The 22,903-nt window shown below is 30.9% G+C and overlaps 8 protein-coding genes, 1 non-coding gene and 1 pseudogene across 10 annotated transcripts, besides 7 other annotated features; 5 read left to right on the top strand and 5 right to left on the bottom strand.

Annotated features, from left to right (window-relative positions):
* Positions 1 to 33: 33 nt before the first annotated feature.
* TVAGG3_0102770 (nerve growth factor signaling pathway) lies at positions 34 to 1,912 on the top strand (the record flags this gene model as incomplete). The annotated part of the gene is made up of 1 exon (XM_001302246.1): positions 149 to 1,750. The coding sequence occupies one exon, from the start codon at positions 149 to 151 to the stop codon at positions 1,748 to 1,750; it is 1,602 nt and encodes a 533-aa protein (XP_001302247.1).
* A 55-nt stretch (positions 1,913 to 1,967) lies between these two features.
* TVAGG3_0102760 (Apolipoprotein A-I family) lies at positions 1,968 to 4,057 on the bottom strand (the record flags this gene model as incomplete). The annotated part of the gene is made up of 1 exon (XM_001302247.1): positions 2,069 to 4,057. The coding sequence occupies one exon, from the start codon at positions 4,055 to 4,057 to the stop codon at positions 2,069 to 2,071; it is 1,989 nt and encodes a 662-aa protein (XP_001302248.1).
* Positions 4,058 to 4,171: 114 nt separating this feature from the next.
* Positions 4,172 to 4,268, top strand: TVAGG3_0102750. The gene has a single exon. It is a non-coding gene; the product is annotated as a tRNA-Leu (tRNA).
* Positions 4,269 to 4,459: 191 nt separating this feature from the next.
* TVAGG3_0102740 (uncharacterized protein) lies at positions 4,460 to 6,979 on the bottom strand (the record flags this gene model as incomplete). The annotated part of the gene is made up of 1 exon (XM_001302248.1): positions 4,501 to 6,792. The coding sequence occupies one exon, from the start codon at positions 6,790 to 6,792 to the stop codon at positions 4,501 to 4,503; it is 2,292 nt and encodes a 763-aa protein (XP_001302249.1).
* Positions 6,980 to 7,105: 126 nt separating this feature from the next.
* On the top strand, positions 7,106 to 7,893 carry TVAGG3_0102730 (uncharacterized protein; the record flags this gene model as incomplete). The annotated part of the gene is made up of 1 exon (XM_001302249.1): positions 7,204 to 7,701. The coding sequence occupies one exon, from the start codon at positions 7,204 to 7,206 to the stop codon at positions 7,699 to 7,701; it is 498 nt and encodes a 165-aa protein (XP_001302250.1).
* A 32-nt stretch (positions 7,894 to 7,925) lies between these two features.
* On the top strand, positions 7,926 to 8,519 carry TVAGG3_0102720 (transcription-initiator DNA-binding domain ibd family; the record flags this gene model as incomplete). The annotated part of the gene is made up of 1 exon (XM_001302250.1): positions 7,926 to 8,519. One exon carries the CDS (start codon positions 7,926 to 7,928, stop codon positions 8,517 to 8,519), a length of 594 nt encoding a protein of 197 aa, XP_001302251.1.
* A 1,169-nt stretch (positions 8,520 to 9,688) lies between these two features.
* Positions 9,689 to 22,903: part of a mobile genetic element that runs on past the window's edge.
* Positions 10,447 to 10,734, top strand: TVAGG3_0102710 (uncharacterized protein; the record flags this gene model as incomplete). Its single annotated transcript, XM_001302251.1, has 1 exon — positions 10,447 to 10,734. The coding sequence occupies one exon, from the start codon at positions 10,447 to 10,449 to the stop codon at positions 10,732 to 10,734; it is 288 nt and encodes a 95-aa protein (XP_001302252.1).
* Positions 13,577 to 13,639: a mobile genetic element.
* Positions 13,760 to 13,868: a mobile genetic element.
* Positions 14,010 to 14,118: a mobile genetic element.
* Positions 14,260 to 14,368: a mobile genetic element.
* Positions 14,510 to 14,624: a mobile genetic element.
* Positions 14,759 to 14,867: a mobile genetic element.
* Positions 15,006 to 16,679, bottom strand: TVAGG3_0102640 (uncharacterized protein; the record flags this gene model as incomplete). The annotated part of the gene is made up of 1 exon (XM_051222837.1): positions 15,006 to 16,679. The coding sequence occupies one exon, from the start codon at positions 16,677 to 16,679 to the stop codon at positions 15,006 to 15,008; it is 1,674 nt and encodes a 557-aa protein (XP_051107823.1).
* On the bottom strand, positions 18,231 to 19,380 carry TVAGG3_0102630 (annotated as a pseudogene). The gene has a single exon. A coding segment is annotated over exon 1 (1,150 nt).
* TVAGG3_0102620 (uncharacterized protein) lies at positions 21,360 to 21,893 on the bottom strand (the record flags this gene model as incomplete). The annotated part of the gene is made up of 1 exon (XM_051222836.1): positions 21,360 to 21,893. One exon carries the CDS (start codon positions 21,891 to 21,893, stop codon positions 21,360 to 21,362), a length of 534 nt encoding a protein of 177 aa, XP_051107822.1.

The following is a 22,903-nucleotide window of genomic DNA, read 5'->3' as shown; positions in this document are numbered from 1 at the left end:
AAAAAAAGAACCTTAATTTAATTTTTTCGAAAACTTAGATCAGACAAATATAGAAATCAATAAGTATTATGGATTGATTTCATATGTAAAAGCATAACTAAAGTTAACATACAATAACTCTAATAAAAAATCCAGCAAATTTCCAAAAATGGTTTTAATTCAGATTAATAACCCATTCCTTCAGAGAATTGGCGACTTTCACTCTCAAGAAAAGGTTACTTTGAATATTGATAACGTCGAAATTGTGTTACAGAAAGCTTTTGCAGTTGCATATTCTCAAAAGATTCACAGAGATTATGTTTTAGATCGTCGAATTTCAAAAATTACAATTCATACTGGAATACAATCAAAACATACATATGATGTTTTAAAATATATCCTACAAGACAGAAAACCGGAAATCGAATGCAATTTAGTGGTTTTAAATGATTTATTTAATGTAGGAATAGCTCTAGAAATGAGTGAATTGATATCCTTATACCAAATGTATGTTATTAATGAAATGTGTTTAGATCGAAATAATTGCATTAAATTACTTGAATTTTATTATGACATCAATTCCGAGCAAAAGACTTTAGAATGTACTGATTTTATTTCATCACATTTCTTTGAAATTGACGAAACTCAGCTTAAATCTATTTCAAAGAAACTTGGTTTTAATATTTTCGAGAGAATATTTTGCAATAATAAACTAACAATAAATGATGAAGATTCTTTAGCATCTTTTATAATTTCTTTAACTAAAGAATGTGAAGAATTTGCTCAATTGATTGAGAATATTCATTTAGAATTTTGCAGCGAACAAATTATTAATGAAATCAGAGATATAACAAACTCAATTAACTACATGAGTATTGTCAATTCTCTCTATGATTCCTTATTAAGGACAAGAAATATAAATCAGAAAAATTCTCGTTGTTTTGAATCTCAAATTAATGAAACAGTAATTTTATCAAAGATTAGTGAATTAAAAGATTCTGAAGATTTTAATACTGTCTACAAATTCCTTGATAATCTTTCAACTCTAGGCAAACAAAATTTGATGTCGGAAGCATGTAAAGAAGGACTTTGGGAAATGAAAAATGATTCTGGAAATAATATTCTTCTAAAAACTGCTAAAAAAGGAAATCTAAGACTTGTTAAATCTCTTATTGAATGTGGCTGTAATATTGAAACAAAGAACAATGATGGATTTACACCTCTTATTCTTGCATCACGAGAAGGAAAACTTGATGTTGTTAAATATCTTCTCGATGCTGGAGCCGATAAGAATGCTAAAACTATCTATGAAAACACTTCGCTTATTTGGGCAATATCAAGAGGTCAACTTGAAGTTGTAAAACATCTTCTTTTTATCGGATATGATTTAGAAGAAAAGAATAATTATGGAAATACTCCACTTATTGTCGCATCAATGTGTGGCAATCTTGAAGTAGTCGAATGTCTTATCTCCGCTGGATCAGATAAAGAAGCAAAGAATAATTACGGTAATACTGTTCTCATGATGGCTTGCAAGTTTGGTCGTCTTGAAACAGTACATTATCTAATATCTATTAAATGTAATAAAGAAGCGAAGAACGACGATGGAAATACTGCTCTATTTTTGGCTTCAGAAGAAGGTCAACTCGAAGTAGTTAAATATTTAATCTCTGTTGGTGCTGATACAAAAGCAAAGAACAATGACGGAAACACTCCTGATTCTGTTGCTAAAGAAAATGTAAAAGATTATCTGATGCAAATTAAAACATAACAAATATAATAATATTCCTTCGATTTTTAATTAAAATCAAGCCAATGAGCTTTTATTTCTGCCTAAATCATTTAAAATAAACCTATTTTAAACTTTATTAATTATTTTTTATATTAAGTTAATCGTAGACCAACAATTTCTCTTTGCAAACAGTTTGATAAGATGATTGTAATGGAAACATCATAAGAAGTTATCATAGAAAGATTATTAGAATTGATCATATAAAAATCTTCTTTTCTCAAGATAATTTATTTGATGCCCAATAAAAATAATAAATATGATTAATTTTTTTTCATAAACAAACAAAAAGAATTTTTTTTACAAATAATTATTTCGATCAAGGAAATCAACGCGACTTAATGATTCTCCTTGTGATTGGAATTTGATATCAGTCAAATCACTGTTATCATCTTCCTCGTAAGACTCTTCTTCAGAATTTTCTTGTTTTTCTAAATTAATTGGGAATTCTGGAATTACAGGCTCTAATTTCTTTGATGGCTTTGACGTAACTGGCTTTTTAGTACTAGGTTCAACTGGCTTTTCTGTAACGATTTGGTCTTTAACCATTTTTTCCAAATTATTTAAATTATTTTGAGGTTCGTTTTCATTATTTTGATTCAATTCACTAACCACCTGCTTTAGCAAAGCATTTTTATTGTTTGACGCTTGGTTTTGTTGATTTTGAGGTGAAGGAGATTTTGGTTTTTGTTTTACAGCGTCAATTAACTGAGAAAGAGGTATGTTTGTAACTACTGCTGGCGGGGGATGCGATTTCGAAGGAGGATGGTTCGAATTTTGGATTTGATTTTGAACTTGATTTTGTTTTTGCATTTTAAGATCGTTTTGTAGTTCCTTTATTAATGATTCGTATTGGTCAATCATATTTTCAAGTTTTTCAACTCTTTTATTCAAATTATTATCATTTGATACTTTTGCCATTCTCTTTTCAACTTCTTTCATTTTTCCTTGGCATTCTGTGACACTTGTAGCGGTATCATTAATAAATTTATTCATATCATTCCTCCAAGTTCCCAAATGAAGAGCGCATCCAGTTTCAACTGAAGTTTTAATGTTATTGTTAGTTCTTTCTATTGCTTTTCCAAGGTTAGTTAATTGCGCTGCCACGGCTGTGGTAAATATTTCGTTCGCCTCAAGAAAAGTTGAATTATCATTTTGTCTTGCATCATATTCCCTTTGAAGAGCCTCTTCCATGGCCTTATTCGACTTCTCTATGACACCTTGGAGAGAAACAAACGTATCAACAACCTCATCCTGCAATGTTTGGGAGGCTTGAGCGTTTTCAAGTGTCGCATTTTGAGTTTTTTGCGTCATATCGACAAGAGCGTCATCAAATTCTTTTCTTACAATGGTAAATGATGACTTTACATCGTTTGTGAGCGAAGAAATTGAATTTGAAAGGGTTTGAATGTTGTTATTCGCTTGTAGAAAGGCATTTATCGTTTGTTTGTTAAGAGATTCTAATTGTGACATAATATGTTGATCACCTGCTTGAGAAGACGTTGAAATACTTGTAATTGTTTGCTGCAATTTTTCAATTGACTGGGATACAGACTGTTCTAGCATGCCTTGACGCATAGATATAGTATTAAATGCTTCTTCAAGCTTGCTCATGTAACTTTCTAAGTTTTGTACACGTGAATTTGTTGATGATAAAGTATCTCGTAATTTTTGATTGTCTTGCTGTATTTCTGTAATTGCATAGCGAATTTTATCCGAATTGTCGTTGATTTTTCGTGATAAACTGTTAATTGAAAGAGAAATTTCTGAAAATTTATCTTTTAGATTTTGAATTTGATCGGAATTTGATGTTATCGATCTTTCAATTTTCATATTTAGATTGGATATAGCATCTTCGCATGGTTTAATTCTATTAGGAAGGTCTATTGAAACGATTCTATCAATTGAAAGTTGTAAATTTTGAATTGCTGAGTCATTATTTGGTAAAACGGGCGGTGGAATGTCTTTTCGTGGCGATAGCTCTTGATATCTTCTGGCTGAAGGAGGTTCTTCGTTTTGAACGTTATAAGATTCCGGAATTTTTTGAATTGAAACAGGAATCTCTTTCTTTTCTATTGGAGCATCTGCAAGTGAAGGATTGTATCTGTTTCTCTGTAAGATTTGTATTTGTCTTATAGGTGCTTTTGGATTTTGAAGAATTTGATTGACAACTGTTTGCCGAACATCTTTTTTCGCTTGTTCTTCAATTTGTTTCTTTAGATCTGCAGCATATTGAGCTTTCTGTTGAGCTCTGAATCGTTGGTAAGCCTCCGATTCTTGCCCAAACATATTCTAACGAGAAAAAAAATTTTTTTTGAAATCAAAATCCAGACGTTAAGGAGTTTACATGTCAAAAGTGTCAAATTTATATTATATAATATATATAACCTATATTTATGCAAAAGCGGTGTACCTCAATGGTAGAGAGTCGTTATAATTTTTCTCCTATATACAGTACTCTTCAAAGCTGAAGACGAAGGTTCAAATCCTTCCGCCGCTACTTTTTTATTTTTTTCAAATAAAAAGATTTCAAATTTATGTATGGCACGCTTGACAAATAGCATTTTTATGGTATGTAATATAAACAATTTCAAATTCAATATATGCATGGCAGGCTTGACAAATTCAAGATTTTTATATCGAAATAGAAACTAGAAGGATTTTTTGAAATTAATTAAAGTTAGTATTCAAGTAATATATTTAGAAACAATTATTAGAAAAAAATTTAAAAATTACAAACAAATCAAATTATCATGAGAATCAGCTTTCATCTTAAAGAAATCAATAGAAGCCTTGAGATCTCCATTCAAATTAAAGATGTGGAAAGCGGAAATTGGTATCAAATCCCTTATTGGCTTAATATATATGACAACTTTCATGAAATAATAAGCAAAAATGCTAATTTTCTGGGATTTATTTGTCCCTTCGATAACACTTTGGCAAAAATCTACTACATATCTTATTCTTTCTTCAAATCCTTCTTTCATGCTTGTAATCATTCCATTGCAGAAAGAAACAATTAGCTTAACCTCTCTGATGCCTGTTTCATTATTAGAAAGGAATTCTAGAAGGGATTGAATAACAATGAAGGCTTTTTCTGAATTTCCGTTGAAAACTAAGGACATTGTTGATGAGATAATTCCAATCATCATTTCTAGTATCTCTTCGTTGCCATAAACATCAGGAACTTTTGAGACAATATCAAAAATTAACAAAACAAGCTCTTTTTCTCGATTCATTGCAGAAAAACAATGACAACACATAATAAAATTGCCAAAAACTGACGCTGGATACTGTAAAAAGGCTTGAGATTTTCCGAAAATATAATTCAAGTAATTTTCTATTTCCAGATTCAATTTCTGTGGTTGTTGTATTAATGTATCAAAGTCTGCATAGTCAGTTAATGCAAATTTCTTGTCATCGCTCACTCTAATAATTAATTGAGAAAATAAGTTCGAAAAAATTGGATAATTAGGGAACTTGATCTTAAATATCTTCAATGAGTCCTTAGAATTTGTTTGGAAGCCCCATGCAAAAACAGAAATCCATAAATAAGGATATTGTTGTAATAAATCAAAAAGTGTCTCCAAATTCTGGATTCCGATGAAATAAAGGTAATGGAAGAAAGAGCAACATCGTTCAATATGGGATGGAGCATTATAAATGTTTTGAATCGTTGCATAATTCATCATTTCTGGATCAACAGAGGAAATATGCAAAAACAAGCTAAATAATGTATGAGATGGATTTGATGATGAAGTAACAATGGTTTCAATGATTTTTCGATTCGTACTGTCACCAGATCTCCAAATTTCGCTAATTATAGACACAATACAGAAAAACAATTCAGTAAAAACACTAAGATCTGTTATATGTTCTAATTTGTTCAATAATATCGTTAAAAATGATTCAATTTTGTTGGTCGAATACAAAATGAAGCAAAAATCACTATTATTAGCAATAATCTCTGTACTTGCACGCTTAATTAAATCTAGATTATCAGAAAGTATCATTTCTTTATAATGCGGCAGAATTTGAGAAATTAATGATGGAAATTGCAAAACCTCCTTTAAATAATTACCTGTGTTAGTTGAATACGGCTTACAAAATTCTTCTATATGTTCTTTCTTTGAAATATTGTATTTTTTGAAATAATCGTCGGGAATATTATTCATAACCTCAATAAATTTGTCAATATCGAAATCCTGTGGCGAGTCATTGTAATTATCCATCTCATTATGCATTTTAGCGTGTAAAACTGGTACTAAAACGCAAGTTAAGCAATAAACTTTTGTAAGTTGAGGAGAACTAACGAAAGAGTCCAAAAGAGTAATATAAATGAACCCCATAACAGATAGATTATGTAATCGAAGTAAATATAGTTTGCTAAACATTGTATGAAATAAAATAAAAAATACACTGATAACATGATCAGAAAAGAACATTTTTGGACTTGGGTGTGGAGCATCGTTTGATATTGATGAAACTAGATTTACTTCTAAATGATTTTTTATGCATTTTATATCGAAATTACTTTTTAAATTTTCGAATTTTGATTGAATAATTTGAAAGCATTCAGGACATAGTACTCTTGATGCGGCAACACATACTGGTAGATAATGAGATTGTGAGATTTTCGTAAGAGAAAGTCCTAATAAATTATTATCATGGCATGTTAACGTGATTTCTAGTATTCTTAGAGCTGTTTTGCATGAGTCAATGGAATCTATAATGTCTGGATTGAATATTTTTTCACCAAACTTTGAGAAAGTCAAGATACAACCAAATGTTTGATCGCGATTATTTAAATCAATAGCTGTAGATGTTTTATTTGAATACTTCTGAAATAGGCATGCTAAATATTCATATATTAATACCATTTCTTCTTGAGAAACACCGCATATGATTGCTAAATTTTGTACAATGCTTTCAAAGCTATCCATATGGTTCTTTACAACTACTTCAACAAATTCTTCGGGTTTCAGGCCTTGGTTCCAGCAGTCACGGATGACTGTTGAAGACATCTAATTTTTTGAATTAAAAAAGGGGCAATAAATTGAAAATTGACATTGAAAAGATTGAGTTTATTTGAATTTATTTTCCCAGTGTAACGATCTTTTTTATTCACTGGCTAGTATTCGCATTTATAAAATGCATATGAGATAAGATTTGAAAGGCATATGTAATTATAAGCATTTCCATCCATTTTCCATAAAAAATTAGAAAAATATCAATGAAATACATCAAAAATAAGTATTTCAATATGGTTATATCATGATTAGCTGTATTCAATTTCAAATTTTGATTCATTAAGCTTGAACATCTATTTTCATATGTCATCAATATTCGATTAAGGCTCATCATATATTTTGGATTGAAAATGTTAAATACGATTACACATAGATGATATTTGTCTGAATGTTAAAATCATAAAAATGACTGATGATTTGATGATCGAGATGCAAGAGAAATTTGACGAAATAAAAACCATGGTAGAAGGTCTTGCAATTGATCAAAATATAAGTCTTTATACTTTAGATGATGAAACTCTGATTTCTTCAATTGAATCAATGGTAAAAGAGTCTGAAATATTAGATCAACAGTTGAAAATCCAATCACTTACTGGAGAAGCGAAAGTTAAAAAATCAATCGAGCAATATAATGTTCAATATCAAAGATTACGCGATGAAAAAGTTTCTTTAAGACAAAGACTAGCCGAAATACAAGCAATTGATAAAAGTTCGATTTCTCAATATATTGCTCAAAATAAATCTCAGATTACCAAAGCTGCCATTGAAGAAGCAGCAAAAATTGTTGAATCACGTTCTTCAGTAACGAAAAGAGATATAGATAGAATTTACTTACTCTCTTTGAAGAAGCAAATCAAAACATATTTACTCAATTTTATTAGTACATTAATTAATAAAAATTAAATGTTTGTTCTATTCATAAAATCATTCATTCTATTTTGTTGTAATCTTCAAAACTATAATAGTTTTTTATACCATGCCTTGATTTGCCTCCTAAATCAACATCAAATATTGTCAAAAGTCAGCAATAACGCAGCGTTGTATATACAATTGGATGTGTTTTTGAGTTCTGAGTAATAATGAGCAACAAATGAATTTAGACACAAAAAGAATTTTTTTTCATAAATATGGTGGAGAGTGTTTCTGGTGATAACCCATGGGAAACTCTCTCCCAATTAGATCAAAGAGAATTCTTTTCCCTTAAAAACTACTTTTCTACATATAAAAAGCCATATGGAAAAGATATTCGATCTGAAGTTTTCAGAAGAGAGTTATTTATTCTTCTTTCATATATAGATAAAGATATGTCTAAGCGCTCAAGCAAATGTAAGATAATTGGCATCTCTTTTGTCGGTCCTTTCGTTTGTACAAATACAAAATTGCTCAGCAACTTTATAGGCAGATCAAAATCGTCAATAAACGCTGGATTACAGCAAATAGGTTTTTATGCCGTTAAAGATAAGAAAATTTGCCGCCAAGTTTTAGGAATTACAATGCCAACTCTCACTGGAAATACATATATGAAGCAATGGAGTGTTCGTGCTGTTTCTGATAATGCTAAATTTTGTTTTCTTACAAGATTCGTTCATCCAGAAACACCTTTGATCAATAGCGACTCTCTTGATAAGCCTTCTGAGCCAATGCCAATTGAGGAAGAGTGCAACTTACCACTATTTGAAGATTTCAATTTTGATTTCTCTTCTCTTTCTAATCCATTTTAAGATTTATTCTTGTTTTTATGCTTTATTTGTTTGTATTTAAATATAGAGATGATTCTAAGAATATTGTTATGTATTTTTTTTCTTAAAATGCTACTAATGAAATATAGATGAAAGAATTGTTCATAATAATGAAGAATATCTTTCTTTATGACCTTTATTGTTGATGTGTGCATGGATTTTGAAGAAAAATTTATATCAAATGAAAAATTACGTTTGAATCTTGTCAGCAATCATTGAGGTCTTACCAATATATGTGTTCAATAAGTCCAAAATGACTATGAAAATATCAATCAGTGTATAATTATGATTTAATAAGTCTTTCTTAAAAAGTAGTAGTATAGGATGGGTTATGTGACATTTTTTGTAAACGTAAGAATTCTCACATAATTGAACGATTTTGTATCATTATTTTTAACATTAATTTTAAAATAATTTATTTTTTATTCTTACATAAATGACCCAACAAGTAAAACCAGATAAAATAGATTATCGAATTTTAGAGGATGGTGTTCCTGTTTATATTCAAAGATTTAAAGGGAAGCAATATTATAGAATTCTTAATCCTGAATACATAAAACATTTATTTAAAAAGGAAGACTGTGAATTATTAAACGTTAATGAATATGAAACCAATAAATCAAAATTGAAATATAAATATATTGGAAGTGATGAAAGATTTCAAAAATAAAGTATTAACAGAAGAAGATATTGATGGGTTATATAAATTATATAATCCTGAGCCACAAAACACCCATGTCCTTCAGACCATAAATGATGCACAAGCTTTAATTTATGATTCATTAGTTAAACCATATTCAGCCCGACTTTTAAATGAAGATCAACTTTTGGAATTCATCCTTCAACATAAACTCGAAGCGGGAAAGTATATCAAACCTTTATATACAGCATATTTAAAACAAATGAATAAAATACATCCAGAATTAATGAAAGGAGGAATGAATTCCAAAACTTCATCATCCAAAATCAAAGCAGATAAAATTAAACCTCCAACGACAGTACCGCCTCCTCCTTCAGTTAATCCTTCATCATTCACTTTATTATATCCATTTCAAACATTAAAGAAGCAAAAAGATTTTAAAAAGGATTTCAAGATATTAAATAAACCAATTGACCCAAAAATTCAACCATTAAAGGAAAAATTTAGTCGCCCCTCATTTGCTCCATATCCATATTCATACGAAATCGATCATCTGGAATATTCAAAAGGAAACGTTACTTATTTATTTGCCATTAACATTAACACTAGATATTTATATTGCATTCCAGTGAAAGGGAAAACAGAACAGGAAACAAGAAGAGCTATTCAATACTTACTAGATCATGAAAGAGTAGATAATATCAGGGGTGATGGTGATAAAGGATTTCAGGCAGCTATGACTCATTATTTCCCACAAATTAATTTTTACTTTTCATCCTCTCCATATACGTTTCATAATAAAATAGTTGATGCGGTAATGAGAACTCTTAGAGATGCGTTAGGGGTTAACGGTCAGATATACTGGGATGGAAATCATGACTCCATCATACAGCAGTTAGTATATTATTACAATAATACATGGCATAGAACTATAAACATGAAACCGGTGGAAATGAAAAATGATATTTCAAAAGAATGGGAATATATTAGAAAGCAAATGGAAAAGTTAAATGATGTTAAACGTGAACAAATTAATTCGGGGCTCATGAATTTTAAACAAGGGAATAAAGTTTTAATTCATCTCGATTATGGAAAAACTGATAAATCAATGGCAAAAAGAAGACGAAGATTTGACACAATAGCTGAATTTGTTAGATATATTAACGGCAATGCATTAGTTGAAGTTGACAATAAATTAATAGAAATTCCGATTTATTTTATTACTCCATTATATTTAAATAATATTTAATTTTTTTATTTCGTAAGAAAATGAGTGACAACGAAGCAGTCAAGAGTCCTGATTCAATTAAGATTCAGAGTCCAGACGATGAATATAAAAAGAAACTAAACAGAATTAAATCAAAAATATGCTATTACAAAAAGAAGCCGCAATGTGGTGAGGTTGAAAACGATGAAGAAATAATCGAAAAATTAGAAACTTACCGTTCAATCCTTAAACTGAGTGAAGCAAAAATAAAAGAATTTAATAGAATAAATAAATTGATTGGAAGAGATGAATTTAATAAAGATGAATTTTTAAACTCAATCCAAATTTAATTTTTATTCCTCTTTGACAACATCTCTCTTTCCATCATTACTGCATAACCACATTTTCTCAATTTTAGTGGTTTGTTATTTTTAACATGTTCTTGCATCATTTTTATCATTTCCTCCCTTGTTATGATTCGTGGTAAATTTTGAGCTTGTGGGGTATTCATTTATGATAAAAATAAAAATTTAAATTATGCCGTTCTAAAGTTTGTGACAACATGACATTTTGACAACAACACAGGAGGAAGGCAGTTATGATTTATTTTTGAAGAACTGAAGGTGCTACCATGTTACCATGTGCTACCAGGTAATTTAACTTCTATGAAAAAATGTGACAACATGACATTTTGACAACATCACAGGAAATGATTTGTTTACGTTAATGATTTCATCGTTAATGACTTCGTCAAACATGAGCGTGAATGCTTTGTCATGGTTTCATCGTTAATGCTTTTGTCATGGTTTCATCGTTAATGCTTTTGTCAAACATGAGCGTTAATGCTTTTGTCATGGTTTCATCGTTAATGCTTTTGTCAAACATGAGCGTTAATGCTTTTGTCATGGTTTCATCGTTAATGCTTTTGTCATGATTTCATCGTTAATGACTTTGTCAAACATGAGCGTGAATGCTTTTGTCATGGTTTCATCGTTAATGCTTTTGTCAAGGTTTCATCGTTAATGACTTTGTCAAACATGAGCGTGAATGCTTTTGTCATGGTTTCATCGTTAATGCTTTTGTCAAGGTTTCATCGTTAATGACTTTGTCAAACATGAGCGTGAATGCTTTTGTCATGGTTTCATCGTTAATGCTTTTGTCAAGGTTTCATCGTTAATGCTTTTGTCAAGGTTTCATCGTTAATGCTTTTGTCAAACATGAGCGTGAATGCTTTGTCATGGTTTCATCGTTAATGCTTTTGTCAAACATGAGCGTGAATGCTTTGTCATGGTTTCGTCATGGTTTCGTTAATGTTTTTAGGTTATTCAATAATGATTTATTTTTGAAGAACTGAAGGTGCTACCATGTTACCATGTGCTACCAGGTCATTTAACTTCTATGAAAAAATGTGACAACATGACATTTTGACAACATCACAGGAGGAAGGCAGTTATGATTTATTTTTGAAGAACTGAAGGTGCTACCATGTTACCAGGTCATTTAACTCATGACATTTTGACAACATCACAGGTTATTCAATAATGATTTATTTTTGAAGAACTGAAGGTGCTACCATGTTACCATGTGCTACCAGGTCATTTAACTTCTATGAAAAAATGTGACAACATGACATTTTGACAACATCACAGGAGGAAGGCAGTTATGATTTATTTTTGAAGAACTGAAGGTGCTACCATGTTACCAGGTCATTTAACTCATGACATTTTGACAACATCACAGGTTATTCAATAATGATTTATTTTTGAAGAACTGAAGGTGCTACCATGTTACCATGTGCTACCAGGTCATTTAACTTCTATGAAAAAATGTGACAACATGACATTTTGACAACATCACAGGAGGAAGGCAGTTATGATTTATTTTTGAAGAACTGAAGGTGCTACCATGTTACCAGGTCATTTAACTCATGACATTTTGACAACATCACAGGTTATTCAATAATGATTTATTTTTGAAGAACTGAAGGTGCTACCATGTTACCATGTGCTACCAGGTCATTTAACTTCTATGAAAAAATGTGACAACATGACATTTTGACAACAACACAGGAGGAAGGCAGTTATGATTTATTTTTGAAGAACTGAAGGTGCTACCATGTTACCAGGTCATTTAACTCATGACATTTTGACAACATCACAGGTTATTCAATAATGATTTATTTTTGAAGAACTGAAGGTGCTACCATGTTACCATGTGCTACCAGGTCATTTAACTTCTATGAAAAAATGTGACAACATGACATTTTGACAACAACACAGGAGGAAGGCAGTTATGATTTATTTTTGAAGAACTGAAGGTGCTACCATGTTACCAGGTCATTTAACTCATGACATTTTGACAACATCACAGGTTATTCAATAATGATTTATTTTTGAAGAACTGAAGGTGCTACCATGTTACCATGTGCTACCAGGTCATTTAACTTCTATGAAAAAATGTGACAACATGACATTTTGACAACATCACAGGAGGAAGGCAGTTATGATTTATTTTTGAAGAACTGAAGGTGCTACCATGTTACCAGGTCATTTAACTCATGACATTTTGACAACATCACAGGTTATTCAATAATGATTTATTTTTGAAGAACTGAAGGTGCTACCATGTTACCATGTGCTACCAGGTCATTTAACTTCTATGAAAAAATGTGACAACATGACATTTTGACAACATCACAGGAGGAAGGCAGTTATGATTTATTTTTGAAGAACTGAAGGTGCTACCATGTTACCAGGTCATTTAACTCATGACATTTTGACAACATCACAGGTTATTCAATAATGATTTATTTTTGAAGAACTGAAGGTGCTACCATGTTACCATGTGCTACCAGGTCATTTAACTTCTATGAAAAAATGTGACAACATGACATTTTGACAACAACACAGGAGGATTAATGCAAAAATAAATTCCAATCATACTTTATAAAGCTTCATTTACAGGTATTTCATCGTCAGTAAATGAATCATCATTATCGTTTTGTTCAACCTGTTTATATAATCCTTTCATTTCTTCTTTCAAAACATAACACCATGTTTGTTTACCGTCTATTCTTCTATGTTTCCTATCACATTTATCCTTAATGCTCATTTGAAAGTTTTTGTCTTTCATGTCTGATGGTTTGCAGAATAGAGCATTTTCACACGTCATACCTGCACACAATTCATCATAATGTTATATACGAAAACGATAAAAACGGTTTGACAGAAAAGTGACAACTTTACGTGTCAAAAATATAAAAAGTGATATTTTATTCATCATTATCTTCTTCATAATTTATTTCATATTCTTCGTCTTACCAACAAAAGATGGGAATGTGAACAATTGCGGGCAATTTTTAGCCATTTTGGCTTGGAACTAGAGCCTGCGAGGTACATGGATAGTATCAGTACCTCACAGGCTCTAGTTCTCTATATGGCGCCGAGAAATTTTGGTGAAATGTGGTCGCATTTCACCAAAATTTTTTCGGCGCCATAGGATGAATTGGAGGGTGAGAGATATTATTTCATACAATACTACTCTCACCCTCCAATTCCCAGCCAAAATGGCTAAAAATTGCCCGCAATGTGAACAATTGCGGGCAATTTTTAGCCATTTTGGCTTGGAACTAGAGCCTGCGAGGTACATGGATAGTATCAGTACCTCACAGGCTCTAGTTCTCTATATGGCGCCGAGAAATTTTGGTGAAATGTGGTCGCATTTCACCAAAATTTTTTCGGCGCCATAGGATGAATTGGAGGGTGAGAGATATTATTTCATACAATACTACTCTCACCCTCCAATTCCCAGCCAAAATGGCTAAAAATTGCCCGCAATGTGAACAATTGCGGGCAATTTTTAGCCATTTTGGCTTGGAACTAGAGCCTGCGAGGTACATGGATAGTATCAGTACCTCACAGGCTCTAGTTCTCTATATGGCGCCGAGAAATTTTGGTGAAATGTGGTCGCATTTCACCAAAATTTTTTCGGCGCCATAGGATGAATTGGAGGGTGAGAGATATTATTTCATACAATACTACTCTCACCCTCCAATTCCCAGCCAAAATGGCTAAAAATTGCCCGCAATGTGAACAATTGCGGGCAATTTTTAGCCATTTTGGCTTGGAACTAGAGCCTGCGAGGTACATGGATAGTATCAGTACCTCACAGGCTCTAGTTCTCTATATGGCGCCGAGAAATTTTGGTGAAATGTGGTCGCATTTCACCAAAATTTTTCGGCGCCATAGGATGAATTGGAGGGTGAGAGATATTATTTCATACAATACTACTCTCACCCTCCAATTCCCAGCCAAAATGGCTAAAAATTGCCCGCAATGTGAACAATTGCGGGCAATTTTTAGCCATTTTGGCTTGGAACTAGAGCCTGCGAGGTACATGGATAGTATCAGTACCTCACAGGCTCTAGTTCTCTATATGGCGCCGAGAAATTTTGGTGAAATGTGGTCGCATTTCACCAAAATTTTTTCGGCGCCATAGGATGAATTGGAGGGTGAGAGATATTATTTCATACAATACTACTCTCACCCTCAATTTTAATTACTTAAACTCATTCTATTTTTTTGACATGTAAATGTCACTTTTACTGAGATCTGACACAATGTCAGATCTCTTTTTTTCGTATATAAGAATAATGTGTATTTATCCATACATCTAAAGGATTTGTTGATAACTCGATTAAATCTTGTTTGGCTTCAGTCATCGGTATGATTCGTACATTAAATGATGAAAGGTCATAATTGATAAAATATGTTAAAAGGTTATCATAAAATTCCTTAGTGCATGAATCCATCAAATTCTTGAAGTAATCAAATTGACCCTTAAATTTACCATTAACTCTTAAAACTACATATCTTCTGTCTCCAACTTCAATTTTGACAGGGTAGACGTTGTTAGTTACGAAAATAAAGTTTGCAACATTCTGTGCTGTTCTTCTGGGTTGATTCTTTTCATTAATTCTAATCTCATTATCCGTTATAATTGATTTCAAAGCGTTGAAGTTTGCGAGTCTGTCTTCACCTACATTCTTGAGTTCATTAAGTACAAGAAACATTTTATTTTCAACAACCGAATTGAAATTACCCGTTAGCTCACTTATTTCAGTAATGTTTTTACATGAATAACCAGCGAGAAGTTCAGAAATAATATCTGTAAATCTGTTTTTACCTGTTCCCTGAAGTCCTTTCAAAATAATTGCTGTTTCATTCTTGATTCCAGGATGTTGAATCATTGATGCAATCCAGCCGAGAAGGTATTTATACACTTCATCGTTATTATCACAAATGACTTCTTTAATGAAATTCATAAACATCTCAATTTTTGAGTAATCAAGCTTTTCGAGAACGTTGTATTTATAACCCTGAAACGTTGAGAAAACATCTGGAGAATCAGATTTAAAGCAAACACCCTTAACGGTTAATGAAGACAATTGATTTAGTAGTACATCCCATGCTGTTATTGTTTTACCTTCTTCTTTAAATAATTTAATCATTTTAAGTGACTCTTTCATGTTTGATTGAAGAACGAATGATATTTGATTCATTTTATCGTGAATATTATAGTCCTTTTGAATGAAATATTTGTTTCCACAATCTACAAAACGGATTACACGTGATAAATCCTCAATTACTTCAGAACTGTTTTTATACTGATGATTTTCAGCCTTGCGTCTAATATCTGTTATCAAAAACGAGTCATCAAGTTTTATATCAAATGTTATTTTTGGCTTACGTAATAAAGGTAAAACGTATTCATCATAATATTCCTTTTGATAAAGTTTTAGAATCTTCACTAAAACAAATGGAGAAGTCATTAAATGTGCATATCTACTACGTGCATTTTCAAAATTACTTTTTGCATTTTCAGTTAAATTGCAGAAATTATAAACGTTATCGTATGCTTCATTAATTAAATGATTAGGTAACGAATTAATAGCTTGAAACAGTGTGAATAATGTTATTTCTTTTTCTAAATTCATGTTTCCACCGTCATTATGTACTTCAAAATCACAGATGCCATCAACTATGCTTTGAGCTAGTTTATCGTCAATGTTTACATCTTTGTTTTCATTCATGATAGTCTTTATTTCTTCATTCTTCTGTTCAACTCTTACCTTAATATTCAAATCATTTAATATATCATTCACTGTTCTGGTTAATGTTGAATCATAACTTCCACGAATGAATGAGTATGTATTGATTGGTTCTGTTGCATTCTTGCGAACTCTTGAATCAGCCATAACTACTAATGAACGCTTTGAATCATCAATAGAAGTCATGATATCAATATCATAATCATTGCAGGAATAACATTTAATCATTCTGTTCGAGGTTGAATAGAAGAAATTAGTGTTGCAATAAATGTGAAGACCTCCTGATGCAGTTTTAACGATAACATCTTTATCCGAAAGTTTTGATAAAATGTCTTTTCTAACTGTTTCTTTAAGTTCATCATTGTATGATTTATTGATATCAACATCTATAATCGTTAAATTTGATATTTTATTTACTAATAAAGCCATACCAGTTTTCCTTCCTCTTCCTCCATCGTATTTGAGGTAGTTATGTAAATCAATCTTGTTTTCACCAATTCTTTCGTTGAGGGTTTTAGTTTCTGTCATAACTAATTCCTCAACTAATGAATCAATAACTTTTTCATCAGAAATGATAAAGTTGCTGTTGCTGTTGCTGTTGCTGTTGCTGTTGTTTGTTGCTGTCATTTATATAGGAATAAAAAAATAAAAATAATTTTAAAACTAACTTTATTTTTGGACTGCATCATATTTTCGTAAATGTTGTCAAAATGTCATGTTGTCACACTTTTTCATAGAAGTTAAATTACCTGGTAGCACATGGTAACATGGTAGCACCTTCAGTTCTTCAAAAATAAATCATAACTGCCTTCCTCCTGTGATGTTGTCAAAATGTCATGTTGTCACATTTTTTCATAGAAGTTAAATGACCTGGTAGCACATGGTAACATGGTAGCACCTTCAGTTCTTCAAAAATAAATCATAACTGCCTTCCTCCTGTGATGTTGTCAAAATGTCATGTTGTCACACTTTTTCATAGAAGTTAAATTACCTGGTAGCACATGGTAACATGGTAGCACCTTCAGTTCTTCAAAAATAAATAATTATTGAATAACCTGAAACCATTGACGTAAACATTAACGATAAAATATATTTCTGCAGTTCATCCACTACTTCATTACCTAATTAATTACAGACATAAAATATATTTAGTTCATTCAATAAATGCGGTACCACGCGAATACAGTCATAAATGGTGGCATGTATTCTTTACTTTGTCCCGTTGTTTGTGTATATCCTGAAACGTGATGTGTATGGTTTCCTTCTCCCTGAGTGTCGCTCCAGTAACAATTTATGGCAAACTTAACGTCATCTTTAACATCATATCCTTTACCTTTTGTCATTCCTGACCAATCCCAATATCTATGCTTATGCCAACCAGCTTGAGATGTGCTTAAATCTATGTAGTGACTGTGTGCAGGTAAATTTTCACCTGTAATCGTTTTACTTCCACCCATTTCCTTTGAAGAGTTTGCACAATACAAAAACCTGTCGACTATTTGTTCCCATGCACCAACACCAAACATTGCTTGAGGACCTCTTGCATCCATAGATGTATAAATAGAACCCACTGGGTTCATTAAATCAAACATATGAGATAATATAGGATTGTCTCTTTTGAACTTAAAATATAGTGTAACTATTTCGGGTTTCTTCTGGTTCGTGTCAGAATATTTTTTATAATATAATCTTATGTTTTCAGGGTATGTAAAATCTTGACTATAATATTTATTTTTGTCATCTATATAATAATATACTATTCTCGTTTTTTCTATTGCATTATATCTTTTATATCTATAATAATCTAAATATAATGTTTGCTTTTGTTCATCTACATGCGGCGTTCTGACATCATCTCCATAGTCGAAATAATACGGTGCTGGAGCTACGTTAGACAATGTCATATCCGTCATTTCATAAACTCTTAAATATTTCTTTTGTTCGTCTCCATATAAGTTTAAGTAACAGTTGTTGTCTAATGGAACTTTAACTTGTGTGTCATCATTCTTTTTATAACTTACATACATTTCATTGTTATTTTTCGGAATGAGTTTACACCGCATACCATTTTTTAAGGAATTACCAAATTGCCTCTAAAATATTTATTTTCTTCATAGACGGAAAAGTCACCAGCAATAGTTTCAATATTTTTAGTTGTTCCTATCAAACTTTGGTATATTTCATTCACATATTCTTTATCTGCTTTCTTCATTAACTCATTGTTAACATAAGTTTTATCTGCTTTAAGGTCTAAACATTCTGAAACCCATCCCGTATCAGCTTTAGTTTTTAAAATCTTTGATGTCCATTCATGATACCATCCAACCATTTCTTTAATTTCATTATCTTTTTCATTAACATATTCCTTATCTGCCTTCTTCATTAATGCACTAGCCACAAGTCCCTTATCTGCTTTCTCCTCTAACTCACTGTTGACATATTCCTTATCTGCCTTCTTATTTAACTCACTGTTGACATATTCCTTATTTGCCTTCTTCATTAACTCACTGTTGACATATTCCTTATCTGCCTTCTTCATTATGTCATTTAGGAAACCTTTTATGAATTCCTCATTTAAATTAAATCTTCCAATCTTCAAAACTTTAGGAAATGCATTTAATGCGTAATATCTTTGTTCTTCTGGTGGAATTGATGTTATATCATCCGTTATACCTTTAATTTTTGAATTCATAAATAAAATTTCTTTTATATTTGATATCACTGCACCACCCTTGCAAACGAATTCGAAATGGTCATTTTTCAATACTATCTCCAAATCTCCATATTTCAACCTTTGCGTTTGTTCTGCCGTCTTTGAATTATATGCATATAAGGCGTATGTAATGGTCTGTGCCTTAAGTTGTCGTGGTTGTTGTTGTTTAATCATTTATTATGATTTAAAAATAAATATTTAATCTGTTATCTCATCACCTATTTTTTCTATTTGAAATTGCCATAATATTTCATTCATGAATTCTAAATCACAATCAAATAGGTCAGTTACTCTAAATTTAATATTTGATAAATCTTTTGAATGAAGAATAAATGAATTCCCGGATAATTGAAACGGATATGATAAAGAAAATATGTTTAAGTTGATGGATAAAATGTTTTGTATTGATGGGTAAGAGTTAGGGTCTAATGTTTGATGTGAAAATCTCATTGGGGTATTAACTTTATCACATTTGATTAAAATGAAATTGGAACCAGTGTCAGAATACAAAACATCCCCAACATCTTTTTCAAAATTTAATATCCCCAACAATGAACGAAGATGAGGAGTACAAAATTTAATTTTCAGCGGAAATTTAATAAGGTTATTTATTTCATCAAGTTCAAAAAGTTTATCGGGTTTTGATTTAAAATTTTCTTCATACCATATGATAAATGATTCGTTTAAATAACTTAAAATCGTGTTAATATCCCATTTCGTGATCACATTATTTATATGCATATCATACGTTTTTTCTTGGTCATCTTTAATAAATGATATATAATCTGAAGGGTCTAAAAGAATGGGATTAAATTTACCACTCACAGAAACGAGAGTAACATTATAAATTCCACTAACCGTTAAATTTAATTCACAATTATTATTCGAAATAATATTGATAATTGACATTTTTATTACGATTAAAAATATGGTAAAGCGTTATTTTCCAGTGATAAATAAAACTAGAATAAGATTACCTCAAGAATTCATAAATTCAACGAATAAGAAATTCATTCATGTTATAAATTTTAGTGTTTTCAGAAAATATGAGTCAATGTCATATTCATCATCGGGTTATATTTCACTTCATTCAAATTTAGTTCAATCAAACCCATATAATGACCATTTCATAAGATTTTCAGATGGTATTAAAAATGTAATTGATAGATTAAAATATGAACAGATTGACAATATCGAATTTTTGGAATTTTGGTTTAAATATCCCGATGGAAAAAAGATTGAAGTTAAAGATAAAGCTGATACTATAACAAAAACAATTACAATGACCGATCCAGATAATGGGGAACAAAAAGAAATAAAACAAACGATAGAAACTGGTGAAAGGTCAATTATTATCGATTATGATTCAAAGGATTATTATTCGTTAATGTTAATGCTTGAATATTAAATGGCCTTAACAAAGAATTTTTCAAGTGATATTTTATATTCATCAACTATTTTATTATAAATATCATTATAAGTTAAATGAAGTTCAGTTGTTGTTCCGTTCTTTGATATCTTAATTGTGCTAATATCCTTTATAGGATTTATTTTTGCAACTGTTCCGCAGCATGAAACATCATCATCTATGAAAAATTGAATCTTAACGTCTGAATCTTGAACATCACAAAGAATGGCGATAATGTGAATTAATGATTCATAAGGTAAAATAATTAAACCGGATTGATCAATTAAATTTATTATTGAATCATAATTATCAGTTATTATATCACGGTAAATTTTCATTAATTCAGAATTAATGTCTATTTTATATGGCACATTGCGACTGGAATCATAGATTCCTGGGTTCTCAATGTTTGATGAAAGAGGTGGGGGGTATGTTGGATATGTGGGGATTTCAACGGGTTCATCTTCTTTATTTTGCTCCTCCTCATTCTTCGGTAAGTCACGAGTTAATAAATTTGGTTGAGTTGCTGACCTTGTTAATTCAGGACTAACATTAACTTTAACATTTTGAATAATTCGTGATTTATCATCATTTACGTTATAACCAACCGTAATCTCTGCTTTTGCGTTTGTGTTCTTTTGACTAGTGAAACGTCTTCTCATTTATAATCGAATAAAAAAAGAAAAATATATTTAAAGTTTTATTTAGTTGTTACGGTAATATCCCAAGGTTCATCATTGTTTGCTTATACTTTCTTTGTAACTGCACCAATTATGTTATTGATTATGCTTTGAGTTTCTTCCAGTCTTATTTTATCATTTACAATATCTTTAATCATTTCATTACATGCATTCTTAAAACCATCTGATTTTTCTAATTTACGTCTATCACTTTCTTTAATTAAATCGAAGTTATAACCTTGTTGAGAATAAAGTGGTTTCTTTATCAATTCCTTGAACGCTTCTGAAAGTGAAGATGAAGAAATTCTTGCCACTTGAATTGGTTTAAATTCTGCTTTCATTGCTTCTTTCTGTTCATTGAACACTGGATCGAATAAAGCAACTTTAAAGAATTTCTTAGCTGGAATTTCAGGTCTCAAATTTGCATATTGACCATCAAACTGATTAACATATCGTGGTAATCCATCCGGTCCCTCTTCAATAGCATTTAATTCTTCATTGAAATAAGAATATGGATTATAACGGTATGAATTAATTGGACCATGTTCACCTTCTCCAATGTATTGTTTAACAGCTTTTCCATTTTCATCAAATTGCATAGGATAACGTTCATTATATGCTTTACGTTTAGGATAATCAGATACAGTTAATTTATAACCATTTATGACTTTAATATTACCTTGACCATCAGTAACGAAAACTTCATTTATACCATCAGGTTTTCCATTTGGTCCTGTAATGTCTGCTTCGTGTGCTTCCCAATTTGGACCATGACGTTTGGCATATGCTTGAGCTTCTGGTAATGTTAAAACGTTTCTCATTTGTTTTACATCCTTTTGAAGACCAGCAACAATATGAACTAATTCTTTCATTCGGTCTGGAACTTTCATAGTTCTATTATATGCACCCCTTTTGTTTGTTCCTTGTTTTAATGGAACCTGTAGAAGATTTGCTATTTCTGTCATGTTTAATTATAAATAAAAAATAAAAATTAATCATAAAAAGTTAATCAAATTTAATGGAACCTTTATTTAAATCAACTATTATTTTCCCATGTTCACCTAATTGCTGATATTGTGTGTAAAGTTCATTAATGCTCATTGGTAAATTCACTTGATAAAGCATAACGTTCAACTGTTGACGACTAAAACCACTGAAAATGAAAAGGGTGGACAGGTTTGATTTAATGTTTGTGCTTAATGCTTTGAAGTATTGAACAGCCATGAAGAATGAACACTGAATGTGTCGACATTGAGTTAATAACTGATTAAAATATGATTTCTCATTTGTTATTAGTTTTGATTTCACCGCATCATCTAGAAAAATGAGTGAATGCAAAAATTCTCTATCAAAATTTGAAATAGAAAGTGTTTCAAATAATTCATCCCGTTGTTTATCAATAATTTTATCCTCTAATCCTTGCTTCTTGATTGTATTATATAATTCTTTATACATTAAAAAGTTTTTTAAATAATCTTCTGCTTCTTCTTGTGATAAATAAATAATTGGAATTTTGATTAAATGCTTTAAAGATTCAAATGTATCATCTGAAGGTGAACCTGAACGGTTGATATAAATTAACACATGTGAATGGGGGGAAGTGTTAGCA

This window comes from Trichomonas vaginalis, chromosome IV (assembly GCF_026262505.1).
Source record: "Trichomonas vaginalis G3 chromosome IV, whole genome shotgun sequence".
Classification (NCBI taxonomy): domain Eukaryota; phylum Parabasalia; order Trichomonadida; family Trichomonadidae; genus Trichomonas; species Trichomonas vaginalis.
The sequence above is the reverse complement of the archived record's forward strand: the minus strand, read 5'-3'. Positions and strand labels throughout refer to the sequence as shown.